The 13,986-nt window shown below is 39.5% G+C and overlaps 1 protein-coding gene across 1 annotated transcript; it reads left to right on the top strand.

Moving 5' to 3' along the window:
• Window positions 1-1,933: 1,933 nt before the first annotated feature.
• crtap (cartilage associated protein) lies at window positions 1,934-13,345 on the top strand. Its single transcript, XM_034160794.1, has 7 exons — window positions 1,934-2,454; window positions 7,838-7,987; window positions 8,289-8,460; window positions 8,557-8,685; window positions 8,793-8,938; window positions 12,385-12,468; window positions 13,072-13,345. The coding sequence occupies exons 1-7, from the start codon at window positions 1,990-1,992 to the stop codon at window positions 13,117-13,119; spliced, it is 1,194 nt and encodes a 397-aa protein (XP_034016685.1). The 5' UTR covers window positions 1,934-1,989; the 3' UTR covers window positions 13,120-13,345.
• The last annotated feature ends 641 nt before the right edge of the window (window positions 13,346-13,986 follow it).

The following is a 13,986-nucleotide window of genomic DNA, read 5'->3' on the forward strand; positions in this document are numbered from 1 at the left end:
TCTGGCCTTTGGCCTTTCATCTCTGATCCTGATTTCTTTGGTCTTGATTGTGAGTTCCAAGCAATCAACACTCAGGCTGTGAGTTCAGCACTCAGGATCAAAGGTTAGGGTTTACTCCTTTATCATGATTTCTTTATATACTGATTATGGAATCAAAGCAATCATCAAACATGATTTAAATTCAACAGTCAGAATCAAAGTGACTGAAAGATAAATGATCATTAGCAGTAACCTGGACCAAACGTCAGTAATCAGGACCAAAAATGAAGATCAATGATAAATGAGTGATTAGGCTCACAGCTCGGCAATCAGTACAAAAATTCACCAATCAGCTCTAAATCCAGAGAATAAAAGTTAAGATCAAAGATGAGCAATCAGCATCAATAATAAGGACCAAAGATAAGTAATCAGGATCAAATATCAAACTTAAAGATGTGTGATCAGGATCAAAGATCAGAAATAAAGATCAAAGCTCAGAGACCAGCATCAAAATTCAGTAATCAGTTTTAAGTTCAGTAATCACTATCAAAGATGAAAACATTCAGATTCTGTAGAGACTTTCAAGTCCAGATTTAAGACACTTATTTTCGCTTTTGTATGGCTAGCATACCGGCATAGAATGTTACCATGCTTTTTACTCATTTAATTCATTTTATCACTAAGCGGAGCGGGCCACGGCCTCAACTTTATCTAAATTCTGGGTCTTTTAGTGACGCTTAGGGCTAGTGGCTGGTGATCACCTTAGCATTTCTTCTGTTTCTCTTGCTGCTTAAGCTGGCAAACTAAACTGTATTTGTCTTTCTGATGCTTGATTCTGATTTTTTTCTTTTCTCTCTGTTTGAGGTGCAGCTCCATCCAGAGATGGGTGTGGCATCTGTTCCAGAAACTGTCCTGTGCACCGGCAACATTTCCTGCATGTTTGTTTTGTGAATTGTTCTGTAATTTGTGTCTGTAGCATGGCCCAAGCAGAGGGTCACCCCTTTGAGTCTGGTCTGCTTGAGGTTTCTTCCTCAGAGGGAGTTTTTCCTTACCACTGTTGCTCTGGGAGTTGGTCAGGTTAGACCTTACTTGTGTGAAGCGCCTTGAGGCAACCTTGTGATTTGGCACTATATAAATGAAAATAAATTGAAATTGAAGATGAGTGATCAGGATCAAAGTGGATGATCAAGATCACAGCAAAAACAAAGAACATCAAAGCTGAGCAATCAAGATTGAAAAACTGAGTGTTCTGGATCCTATTAATGTCTATCCATAGGTGCACTCTGGTCCAAATCAAGATAATGAACAATGTGAGCAAATGGAACATTGCGACTTTTGTTGCGCCTTTAATTTGAAACCCAGCTCTGTAGTTCCAGGATCTCTCTTTCTGACTTGACGAAGCTGAATGGGGGGCTTCAGTGGGATACTTTGGGCACCACGTATTGGTTTTGCGCAGCGCAGCCTCTGCGTTGTGTCAACGTGGTAACGCCGGGGTGTCTGCACAGCTGCATGCAACATCTGCTGCAGGGCCGCTTTCAAAATGCGCAAACCTGACAGCGCCAATCACTCTGTCTGCGCCAGAACGCACACTCAGCGCACGGTTCTGTGGAGTTTGTTGAGTTTCTTGGGGGGGATTTAAGGCCGTTGGAGCGGGTTGAAATGTCTCGACGTGGCAGTGGATGTTTGGGGAGAGAGGGAGGGGCCACACTCTTTCCACCAGGGGTCCAATTAAGTTAGTGACTTATAGCAGCAAAATGGAACAAAAATCAATCGGTTTCTCACTTTTAAAGTGTGCCCTCGTGTATGATGAAGATGTTAAAAGTTTAATATGACTTTTTAAAGCGTGTATGTTGAGTGGGAGGAGCAGCGGTGGGGAGCGGCTCCGTCCGGGTACGTGGTGCGCTTCGAGGCGGTCCCACAAACCCACGCACGGGATGAGCTCCCCCCCCCTTCGCCACACACTCCACTTAACCAACTTAGCCCCTAAAAAAAAAAAACTACAAAAAAAACATGGCACCGTCCTGTTCTGCTCGTCATCTCTTCTCGGTACTTTTAGTGGCGCTTTTCAGCAGCACAGCGAACTCGCAGTATGAAAAATACAGCTTCAGGAGCTTCCCACGGCACGAGCTCATGCCTCTGGAGTCCGCGTACAAGTACGCGCTGGACCAGTACACCGAGGAGAAGTGGAAGGAGACGGTGGAGTACATGGAGGTGTCCCTGCGCCTCTACCGGCTGCTGCGGGACAGCGAGGCCTTCTGCAACCTCAACTGCAGCTCCGTCAGGCTGGAAGACGAGAGCAAGTTTGCCGACTTTCCAGAACTGCACGCGTTCGGCAACGTGATGAAAAGGGCGCAGTGCTTAAAGCGCTGCAAACACGGACTGCCCGCCTTCAGACAGACCATGCCCAGCCGGGAAACCATCGACGAGTTCGAGCGACGGGAGCCGTACAGATACTTGCAGTACGCCTACTTTAAAGTAAGTAGATAAACGCACTTCATTGGAAAAGTACCAAGTATTTGAGTGGGATAAATCTTGTTACAAGATCCGAAATGGGTTTGGATGTGTCCGTGTATCCTACAGTGACATTTATGCGAGGAAAACTCTTTAAGATTCACCTGGAGCAAATGTCACGAAGTGAACACTGGCGTTAAGAGGTGGGCGGATCGATCCTAATATCGATACCAACGCTGGTATTGATATTGAACGAGCCTCTCGTAAAAAGATCGATACTCAAGCTTTTTTTTCCTCTCCCGCACACACTGACTGCTGCGCTGTGCACGCATATTTATCAAAGTCTACTCTCTGTAAGAGCAGCGCTGCGCTGTTTCACACAACACCTCAATTTGAAATTTATTTTCATTTATATAGTGCCAGATCACAACAGAGTTGCCTCAGAGCGCTTCACACAGGTAAGGTCTAACCTTACCAACCTCCAGAGCAACAGTGATAAGGAAAAACTCCCTCTGAGGAAGAAACCTCAAGCAGACCAGACTCAAAGGGGTGACCCTCTGCTTGGGCCATGCTACAAACATAAATTACAGAACAATTCACAGAACAATTCACGGACGAATATACAAGAAATGCTGTTGGTGCACAGGACAGGAGGATCGCCAACACGAATACAACTCCCATCTCTGGATGGAGCTGCACCTTAAAGAGAGAGAAAAAACAGAATCAGGCATCAGAAAGACAAAAAAATAACACAGAGCAGTGCACCCCCCCCCCCCTCGGTCTTTTGTTGTTGCGCCATCACGTGGCTCAGTTGCGCCACCCAACAGTCATGCAGGTAGGCTCAGCCTGGCCTGTCCACTCAACGCTCTCCTCGAGTCAGCCCTCAACCTCAGGAGATTTTGTTTTAAGTTGTGCTGAGTGATATTTTTTAAAACAAAAATGTTGATTGTGATAATAAAGTATTTTGTTGTCACATACAATGTTTGGCGAAATTCTATCCTAGGTCTTTTAGATCCTTTGGATCTATGAAGCTTAAATATGAAAAAGTATCGGTAATCGTTAGTGATATCGGTGATACTGGGCCTGTATTTACTGTATTTACTTGGTATCGGATCAATACCAAAATTCCCGGTATCGCCCACCTCTGACTGGCGTAGCTAGATTGGGGGGATTTTGGGTTTAATCCCCCCCCCCCCCCCAAAAAAAAAAATTCTAAATTTTGCACCAAACAACCGTTTGTTTTACAGTAATTCACCAGTTTAGAATGTTTAGAACATTAATGAAACAACTGTGCTAAAAACATCATGTTTTTAAAAGCTAAATAATAGGAATAGTTGCTTCAGAAAATCATTAACCACTTTGAAATGTTTGTAACACCAAAACAATGAGTATAATGTAGAAGATGAATCAGTGTTTTGAAATGCTCTAAACTCCAAATTAAATAATTACTACATTTAGGGAATAACCCTGTTGTGTCTGATGATTTGTGGACGTTCATGCTCGTTATGCGGTCACAAATTGAGTTTAACGCGTCGCCGGTAAAACGGATATTTGGGACTGGAATTCAGTATGAACGTCCGCAAATCATCAGACATAAGGGGGTTATTCCCATTCTAATCCAATTTTCTCGTTTGCACGGTTTATTTTTCTGTAGGTAATTCGGTCGGCGAGGCTTACCTTTAGCAACAGCGTCTTCACCGTCGCTCTGGCAGCAGTCAGAGCACGGAGTAATCCATTAATTGTGAAACTGTAACTCTGTATCGGAATCTTTTGTATGGTAGATACTTTCGTATGGTAAATACTTTCGTATGGTAGCTTAAATTTACCCATTTCGGCATCGTTGTCGCTACGCCGCATCTCTCGCTCTCAGCTGACCACCCCATTACTGACATCAAATGTGAAGCGGTCAAATATTTTGCCACCGTACACCCGATATTATATGGTCTGAAATATCACACGATTAACCAGTCAGATATGAGGAAAAAATGTAATTGGATTTAAATATAGTTATAACATGTACTAACATGCCCTGTACGGATTTGATGTTCCCCAAGGCCCTGTGTCCATATAGCATTTTATTTATTTATTGATTGATTTCCCCTGGCATTAAAGTTCTTAGGCTACAGGCACTTATTATGTCCTTTGATCATATTGTATGAAAAACAGAAAAAAGGGGAAATTTCACACTTTTATAGTTATCTTTACAAAGAAAGTGTGTTAAGAAATTTGTTCTAGTAGTCTATGATGACTTTTTCACCTTTTTTCAGCATCATTATATGCAAATATTGCCGTTTTGTGCTTGTCCCACACCCAGACTTTTGATCTTCAATGATAAAAATGAATGGTAAAGAAACATTTTTTCTAATGTTTTAAAATATCTCTGAATAAAATATCAGTAAAATAATCAAAACATAATTGGGGTATTCAATGTCATACAACTGTTGTGATTTTTTTTTAAACAAAATGTAGTTGTCCCACACTACTGCCGTAATTTCCACCACAACACTGTAATGTCCCTTTAAACAGTTTGTATGAAAGATTGTTTGGGTAGTTTCTATGGAGATAAACAGTGACATCAGAGCACATGTATATAGCGCCAAATCACAACAAACAGTTGCCCCAAGGCGCTTTATATTGTAAGGCAATGGTGTGGTGGAAATTACATTTACAAGGCCAATAGTGCCTGTAGTTAAAGAATCACCCACATACAAAATGTACTTGTATGTGCACATGTACATACAAATGCTTCATCCCAGCGGTTTCAGCATTTTCAGTGGAAAAAAGTCTGTGCATGGGTTTTGTTTCAATGACAACAATAAACAACTAATGACTAGTTTATAATGTATGGCAATAAAAAGTACTCACCCTCAGCAAGAAGAAAGCTTCTGTCTAATCTCCTGTCACAGTTGAGGATTTTTTTTTTTTTTTGTCTCTTGTCTCTTGTAAAAGATTTTAACTGACAAATCAGAAAAAACAAACCTCTTCTCCTGGTTGCTAGAAAAAGTGTTGCAGTGAGATCACATCTTTCTGAAAAATTCAGAAATGATTTACTTAAAAGCAGTCTGAACATTCTGTTAAGCACACAGAACAAAATACACTATATGGACACAAAGCCTAATTTCACCATCTTTTTATAGTGTTAATTATGAACACTGATACATTTTTAATGTGGTTATTATGAAATAAATAAATAGATTCAGAAAACAATTTGTTTGTTTCAGAAAATGATTTCGTATTCTAAAATGCACAAACCACTAAATTAAGCAATTGCTTTAAAAGATGCTATATTGTTTTGAGAAGCTTAAAAACTCAGAATGAAATAGTGAGAAATTGATTCACAATTTCAAAACACTCACAATGTTGAATGAACCAGCTGCTTCAGAAATAACTTTTGAAGTACTCAAAACACAATAAATAAGATGAATTACTATGTATTTTAAAACAGTGAATGAAACTTTTTTCTGAAAACACTGTTTTGAAGACTCAAAAAACTAAAATAACCATTTCATTGAGATAATTATTCACTGATGTGAAATGCTCAAAAACTAAGTGAAACACTTGTTTCAGAAAATGATTCACTGCTTTGAAACCTTTGAAAACTCAGTGACGCAAATGCTTAAAAAATTACATACTGTTTCAAGACACTTGCATCACTGAATTTACTTCAGCTAGAGTTTTACTGTTTTTAAACACTCTAAAAATTCTTCAAGTAAATCACAAAATGTTATGACATGTTTAATTTCTTTGGATGCATTATTTTATGTTTTAAATACTCAGAACAACAATTGAGATCATTGCTTCATAAAACAATTCACTTTTTGAAATGTTCAAAAGCCTAAAACACCCAATTCTTTCAGAAAATTATGATTCACTGTTTTGACATGCTTGAAACATGAAATGAAACAATTTTTTAAATAAATGATTCAGTTTTCAAATACTCAAAATGATACAGTTACATCGGAAACTTTCTTGCTTTGAAACAGTGATAACGGTAAATGAAACAGTTGTTTCAGAAAATGATTCACTGTTTAACTTACAGTGATGAATGAACCACTAGAGTAAAAATAGAAAAGATTCAGTGTTTTGAACAAAATACTTGAAACATTAAGGGAACGTTTAGTGCATAGTGGAGACCCCCCCCCCCCCAAAAAAAAACAACAACAAAAAAAAAACAGCAATACACAAATAACTAGAAGCACTCAGAGAGTGCAAACCTCTGCCAAGGCCATGGGGTCACTGATGCCATAACATCTACACACCGTGGAATCATTGAACCTAAAAAAGTCTAACGATGTTTGCTCAGTAGTAAAAAAAAGTTTCATCTGCTGTGACTGGATAGCATGTATCCTTAGTGCTTGGCATCACAGTTTATTGCAACTTGCACCTTTCCCAGAAGCTACTATCAGCTGAGCACTGATATTGATATTGCATGTGCTTATAGACAAAAACAAATAAGAGACAAAATTCAATTTATTATTCAACTAAACTGCAAATATATTAATTTTTTAACATTTATGAAACACTTCTCTAAACAAGGCCATAGGGTCACTGACCCTAAAGAGATTCCCTCCTTGGCACAGTGATCTATTCAACAATTCAGTGTTACAACCAAAACTATGATACATACACTTTTCTTTCCTGTATATTTGACATCCTTGACCATGAAAACATAGCACTAGAACTTGGAATCACTTTTATGTCTTTATTAGTTCAAAAGTTATTGTATAAAAACGATTTTTCAGTAATGGCGGTTTTCTTCTGGATCTAGCTCCATAACATTTGAAGTTACATCAAATCTGATGACACCTTACTGAATCAGTACAGATTCAGCTACAATTTGGTGTTAGTTGTGCATCTCTAGCTTCATTTGTCACCTCACACTGACACATTTTCTATTTTCCCTATATTTTTGCATATTCTGGATCACCACATCCAGAATCCAGATCCGATCATCACCAAACTTTGTTGTTTGATAGAACATTTGACTATGTTACATCTTAATTTTTTTCAAGCCTTTATGCCTTGTTTTTGTGGCATTAGAAACTAGAATGTCAAAATTCCCCCTATCCCGCAATGGTGAAGAATCCTTTAAAAAAATTCCTGGATCCAGATTGTGAGCTGGATCACTACTAAAATTTAATCACTTGTTCCTCTTGTAATTTCCAACCACTCCACAAAATTTCATCAAAATCCGTTCAAAACGTTTTGAGTTATCCTGTTGACAAACAGACAGACAAACAAACAAACATGACCGAAAACATAACCTCCTTGGCGGAGGTAAAAATGGATTCCACTGCAGTCTATTTTGCAGTACATGATTTGTGAAAACCATAAGCCCACCTGCTTTATAATTCAGTTCCTTTTATTTTATCTACTGATGAACACTAATCGGTCCTCATACTCTCAGTCTGACAACCTGGCGAAGGCGGTGTCGGCCGCCCACACCTTCCTGCTGAAGCATCCAGATGATGAGATGATGCAGAGGAACATGGCCTACTACAAGAGTCTGCCCGGCGCCGACGAACACCTCAAAGACCTGGAGACAAAATCATATGAGGTTCATATGCACAAACGCACACACACACAAAGTGTCCTTTTTACTGCTTCTGAGGCCTGCTATATATAGCAGAGGGTGCACACACTCACATGGACGTCTCACACACGCACACACACCATCCTGACTTGGTGGCTTTGTTGGGTAGGATGTGTTAGCAGCTCACACGGGAGTCTGGAGTGGTTCCATCACATGACAAACATGGCAGTAGAGATGAGGATATTCGAGTACTGCAGGTGTGTAGCCAGAGTCTGGCTGTTCCGTACTTCATCACTTTGTTTTTCCCCCTCGTGTTTTATTCCAGTCGTTGTTCGTGCGTGCTGTGAGGGCATACAACGGAGACAACTTCCGCACTTCGGTGTCAGACATGGAACTGGCGTTGCGGGACTTCTTCAAGGTCTATGATGAGTGTCTGGCTGCTTACGAGGGTCCCAGAGACATCAGGGACTTTAAAGACTTCTACCCGTCCATTGCCGGTCAGTGGATCCCAGTCGGCTCCGGGTCCAAGCATCTTCCCCCTCCTCCACCTGTCTTCTTATTCCTCTTCACGCCTTGGTTTGTTTCCTCTCCAGATCACTACATGGAGGTCCTGGAGAAGAAAGTGAGATGTGAGAGCGAGCTGACGCCTGTCGTAGGGGGTTTTGTTGTGGAGAAGTTTGTGGCCACCATGTACCACTACCTGCAGTTTGCCTATTACAAATGTGAGGAGTGTGTTACACACGATAGTGGACAATCATTCTTTCGTGTTTGCAGAGGCCCGACATACAACAAATTCCCATGAAGTAAGCTCTAACTGTTGTGTTTTTAGTGAATGACCTGAAGAACGCAGTGCCATGTGCAGCCAGCTACGTACTGTTTGACCCTGATGATGACGTCATGAAGAACAACATGGTGTACTACCACTTCCACCAAAAACAGTGGGGGCTGACAGAAGAGGACTTCTTCCCCCGATCAGTGAGATATATTGATCAGCACCTTGTTGCATGACCCTGTATGTTTGTGCTCCCATGGACTTTACCATAACAGTGGGGGTGTTACCATGGCGATGACCAAAACCGGCAAAATGTCTCCACTACTTACATCGTTGTAACTACTGATGCTAGAGAGGACATCTTGGCCTTAAATTACTCAGCGACCCCAAGTTTCTATTTTCTCCAGTTAACCCTTTATGTACGGCGATGGCGCCCACGCCATATTTTCCATATGCGTATTTTTTTTTTACCGTACCTCCGCCATAGGTTGTCCAATCAGAATGATTCAAAGTGCATTGTTAAGCTAACACCAAGGGCTTTCCAATGATATATGGTGTATTACGGTAAACGTAAGCCTGTGACGTCATAACGCAGAGGAAAAACACGGAAGTTTCACACTAGTGCGCCGCTGATTCTCATTACCGTAAGTTCTCATGTAAGCCCTCAGTCTGAAAAATTTCAACACTGACAGCAAGCCAAGAACCCGTGCTTTCCAACAGTATGCTATATGTTGCATATATTACGGTAAAGTGCATTCGGTGACTTTTGAAACGAGGGAAAAGTATGAAAAAGAGCGCAAAAGTGACAGAAAAGTACAGAGACAGACAGCAAACATAAATGTAGTAATTTTTGAGGAAAAGGCAGGGTGTTAGTGTCATTTGTGAAGGTGTGTGTGCGTGTTTGTGTGGGTGTGATGGCTCCATCAGCCACAAGCCACTACCCGGTGCCAACAAGCAGAAACCCAACTTGCCAGCGATCCACAAAGGGGCGGCGTTCTTGCAAGGTTTGCAAGAGGTCAACCTGCTGGATGTGCAAACTTTGTAAAATGGCCTCTGTCTTCAGCAGACCAGAAACTCTTACAAACAGTACCACACTGACAGATGTAGTTTAGATCTAATTTTGATTCCTTGGTTATATATTTGTATATAGTTGACCACTTATTGTTTTATTCATATTGTATAATTTTGCACAAAATGAGTGATCAAATGAGTGATTTATTACACATTTTAATAATACAGATAATAATTGATATATTTATATATAGTTTTGCACTTTGTTGTTATTCATATTGTTTGGTTCTGCACTTTAAAATTGGTTTCTTTTTGCATATTTTCACCTTGCAAAATGTTTACTTTGCACTGTTTTCTGCGCTGTATCTGAGTTCTAGACACACAAAATTAATTATTTTGATTGTAAACACTTACAGCTTCCTGTTAAAAATGTGAAATCCAAACTTTCTTTACATAACAATAATATTTCACTAAAAAACTGAAAAAAAAATCAAGTTTGTTTTTGTGTTTTTTCTCATTTTAAATGCTAAAACTTACAAATAATGTGTATAAATAGTTAATCAGGTGTAATATAATTGAAATTCAGGTACTCTTGGATAAGGGTACCAAAGCACACAAACATAGAACATTATTTCTTAATTTTATTGCTATAATAAAAAATTATAACCAATCGTCCATTTATAGCCTCAGTAGGTAAAGGGTTAAACCCTTCTCTGTGAAATGACTTTGTTGTTACTCTGTCTCAGTAACGACAAAGGCTTTTTTCCAAATTTCATGCTTAAATTACTCAGTGACCCCAAGTTTCTCTTTGGTCCTAGTTAAACTTTTTTTTTTAAGAAATCACAATGCTAATATTCCCTCGGCCATATGAGCATTGTGTGTGTTATAATTTGCAGTTGTTTAATTATTAAGCTCATATTGTCTTATGTACAGTTTGTACGTGTACAAATCAAATCATCATCTGTTCATGTTGTGCAAATCAAGGAATATTTGTAGATCACCCTCTGTGCATTTGCAGTTATTAATGAGACAAATTTAACTCCATAGGACGTTAGCTTTGCGTTAGCGAAAATTTGCATGCAAGCTAACATCCACAAAATGTCTTGTAAATGACTCTAGAGGTGTTATCAAGTTACAAAAAGCAGCATATTTAGTTTTAGAAGTGGCTATTTCTTGCTAGCTTTGACATAAAATACTAGAAACAAAGCTGTTAGCAAGTAGCTACACCAGGAAGTGACGTTAGCATGCTAACCTCCGCACAATGTCTTGTAAATAAGTTCAGAGGTGTCATTAGGTTCCAAAAACAGCATTTTCAGTTTTAGAAGTGTTTATTTCTCACTAGCTTTTACATAATATATGACAAATATGATAAACACACAAAACGAAGTGGTTTTGAAGAGACCAGCGACTGGCGTCACAGTGCAGCTCTCCCCTGATTGGCTGTCACCTGCGTCACTCAAACACAAAACAGATCAGACTGAAAACATAATGGGATGTTTTAAACTCTTAAAATACATCAAGGTTAGCCATCTTTGAACGTGTCCAATATTTCTTATGAATTTCAAGAGTCTGGCAGTAATATGACTGGACTTATGCTGAGCACAAACAGACAGACAGGCAGACAGACAGATAGACGGACGAAAAGGCTTCGGAATACCCGATGCCCATATTTGATGACCTCCAGTGAAAATGACTGGAAACTTCCAGTTTGTACTTTGACCTAATGAAATTGCCTTTCATTGTATCACAGTAACCAGTAAAGCTAGAAAGTAGATTTTGGGGTGCAGGTACTCAGAGATCCCAAGTTTGTATTTGATCCAACTGAATGTTTTTGTGAAAATGACCAGAAAATTGCTTTGAGCTTTTGCCCCTCACTGTAGTTCAGAAACCACTGAAACTACAATGCAGAGTTTTGTCCAGTTACTAAGACACCCCAAGTTTCTATTTGAGCTAATCGACTAGTTTTTCTGAACATGCTCGGAAAAGCCTGTTTTAACGTTAGATGCCTTTCTGCATTGCAATAACCAGTGAGGACAGAGAGCAAATGTTGGTGTCATTGACCAACACCAAGTTTATGTATGATCCAGCTGAACACTTTCCCAGAAAATAACTGCAAATACCATTTTTTTAAACCTTTGACCTCAATGAAATTACCCCTCATGGTGTCTCAGAAATCATTAAGGTTATCGGTCAGATTTTGGGCCTCTATTGTTTAGCGATCCAGAGATTCTATTTGAACCAGTTGACTATATTACCTGAATAAAGATGTGACATTCTTGTTTCGACATGATAAATTACCCCTAGTTGTACTTCAGAAACAGGTTAGCATTTTAATGTATTTGCCTACTTTCAGACTAAAATCAATTGGTCAATATAGAACTAATCCAAAAAGTTCTTGGGGTCATCTTCTGACATCATTTAGAAAAAAATACCACTTTGCATCTGATTCACTAATATAAAATCCACCCGTTTTCTATACCTGCTTACTCCAGTTAAAGGTCACAGGGGTGCTGGAGTCTATCCCAGCAGTCATAGGGCGGGAGGCGGGGCACACCCTGGATAGGACACCAGTCTGTCGCAAGGCTAATATAAAATGCATATTTTATTTATCTATTTTGCCTGCTGTGTCTGAATACAGGAGGCGGTGCGGTACTACAACCAGACCACGATGCAGCTACAAATGCTGGAGTTCGCCAGACAGAAACTGGCAAGCGACGATGAGGTTTGTACATGAGTTTGTGTAAGTTTGTACATGAGTTTGTGTAAGTTTGTACATGAGTTTTTGTATTTTACATGTGCGCGCAGGCAGACCTGTCAAAACAACCTTTGGATGTCACGTTTGATCATCTGTAGGAAATTTTTAGATGGCGTTAAACAGAACCCCAACAGTGTTACAGAACTTGCATTTTTGGTTTCGGTGTTTGTGGCGCTCCTGAGACTCTCTACTTTTGGTTCTTATGGAAAAATTCCAGGAGTCTTCATTATGATCACATGACACCCTGCAGTACAATGTGGACCCTGTGTTTATCAGGTTGTAATGCTGTTGACTACCATGTGGTGGCACTATGCCATTGACATTTCATGAAATTATTATCATGCAGCACAAGGACCTTGGCCATAAAGGCAATCCTGCAAAAACCAGGATTACATGCTGTATGTGCTGAACTGCATTCAGTTCCTGGCTGTAATCTCTTTAGTAACGGCAGGTATGAGAAAGTACAAATTTGGCTGCGAGTGGGTGGTTTGATGCTAATTCACACAGTTCATTTTTGTTTTTTCCAAATAAAGCAGACCTTGCTGAAATCATTTGCTCTTGTGTCCACAGGGGGAGGTGGTGGAGTTTATAGATGAGCTCCTGGATGAGGATGAATAGCACACATTGGAAACTGCTGCAAAACACTGAGAATGGAACATCAAAACAGCATCACGCCTTCTATTTATTGGATGTTGTAAAATTTGATGATCTGTGTTTGTTGTCTTTTGTGTGTGTGTGTGCATTCAATATCCAGTTCTCAGTCATACCATTTCCTCCGCTGTGAGTCGTCTTTGTTGTCTTCCGAGAACTGTCTTTTTTACAATAAAATAAACCACATGCCAGATCTCCACAGTAATTATTTCCCACACAATGACCACTGCTGGTTTGGGGTTTTTAAACTTGGTTTTGAGGGCTGCACGCAGAAGACCGATACACTCAAATCATGGCTCACTGGATGAACTTAATTCAGCTATGTGCAGGATTTCCATCTAATAAATATATGTAGCCCCAACTCAAAACACATGCATGCAAGATAATGTAATTTAAATTAACCGGGACTATATACATTAGATGGAATCCAATCCAGTGAGTCAGTTTTTTGAGTGTATCACACAAACAAATGAGTCATTGGATGAACTCAATTCAATTATGTGCAGGATTTCCATTTAATAAATATATGTAGTCCTAACTCAAATAAAACACATCCATGCAAGATAATGTAATGTAAATTAGTTGGGACTACATATATTTATTAGATGGAGTCCAATCCAATGAGTCAGTTTTTGTGTATTACTCATACAAATGACTCAATGGATGAATTCAATTCAATTATGGGCAGGGTTTCCATTTAATAAATATATGTAGTTCCAACTAAATTAAATTATCTTGCGTAGATGCGCTTTATTTGAGTTGGGGCTACATATATTTATTAGATGGAAATCTTGCTCATACACTCAACAAAAATATAAACGCAACACTTTTGGT

This window comes from Thalassophryne amazonica, chromosome 20 (genome assembly GCF_902500255.1).
Source record: "Thalassophryne amazonica chromosome 20, fThaAma1.1, whole genome shotgun sequence".
Lineage (NCBI taxonomy): Eukaryota > Metazoa > Chordata > Actinopteri > Batrachoidiformes > Batrachoididae > Thalassophryne > Thalassophryne amazonica.

Bases quoted from the DNA above. Each gene is read 5' to 3' on its own strand.
- crtap (XM_034160794.1), top strand. From the start codon at position 1,990: ATGGCACCGTCCTGTTCTGCTCGTCATCTCTTCTCGGTACTTTTAGTG. The intron at 8,461-8,556 runs GTCAGTGGATCC...TTTCCTCTCCAG, and splicing joins CTTCTACCCGTCCATTGCCG to ATCACTACATGGAGGTCCTG. The intron at 8,939-12,384 runs GTGAGATATATT...GTCTGAATACAG, and splicing joins AGGACTTCTTCCCCCGATCA to GAGGCGGTGCGGTACTACAA.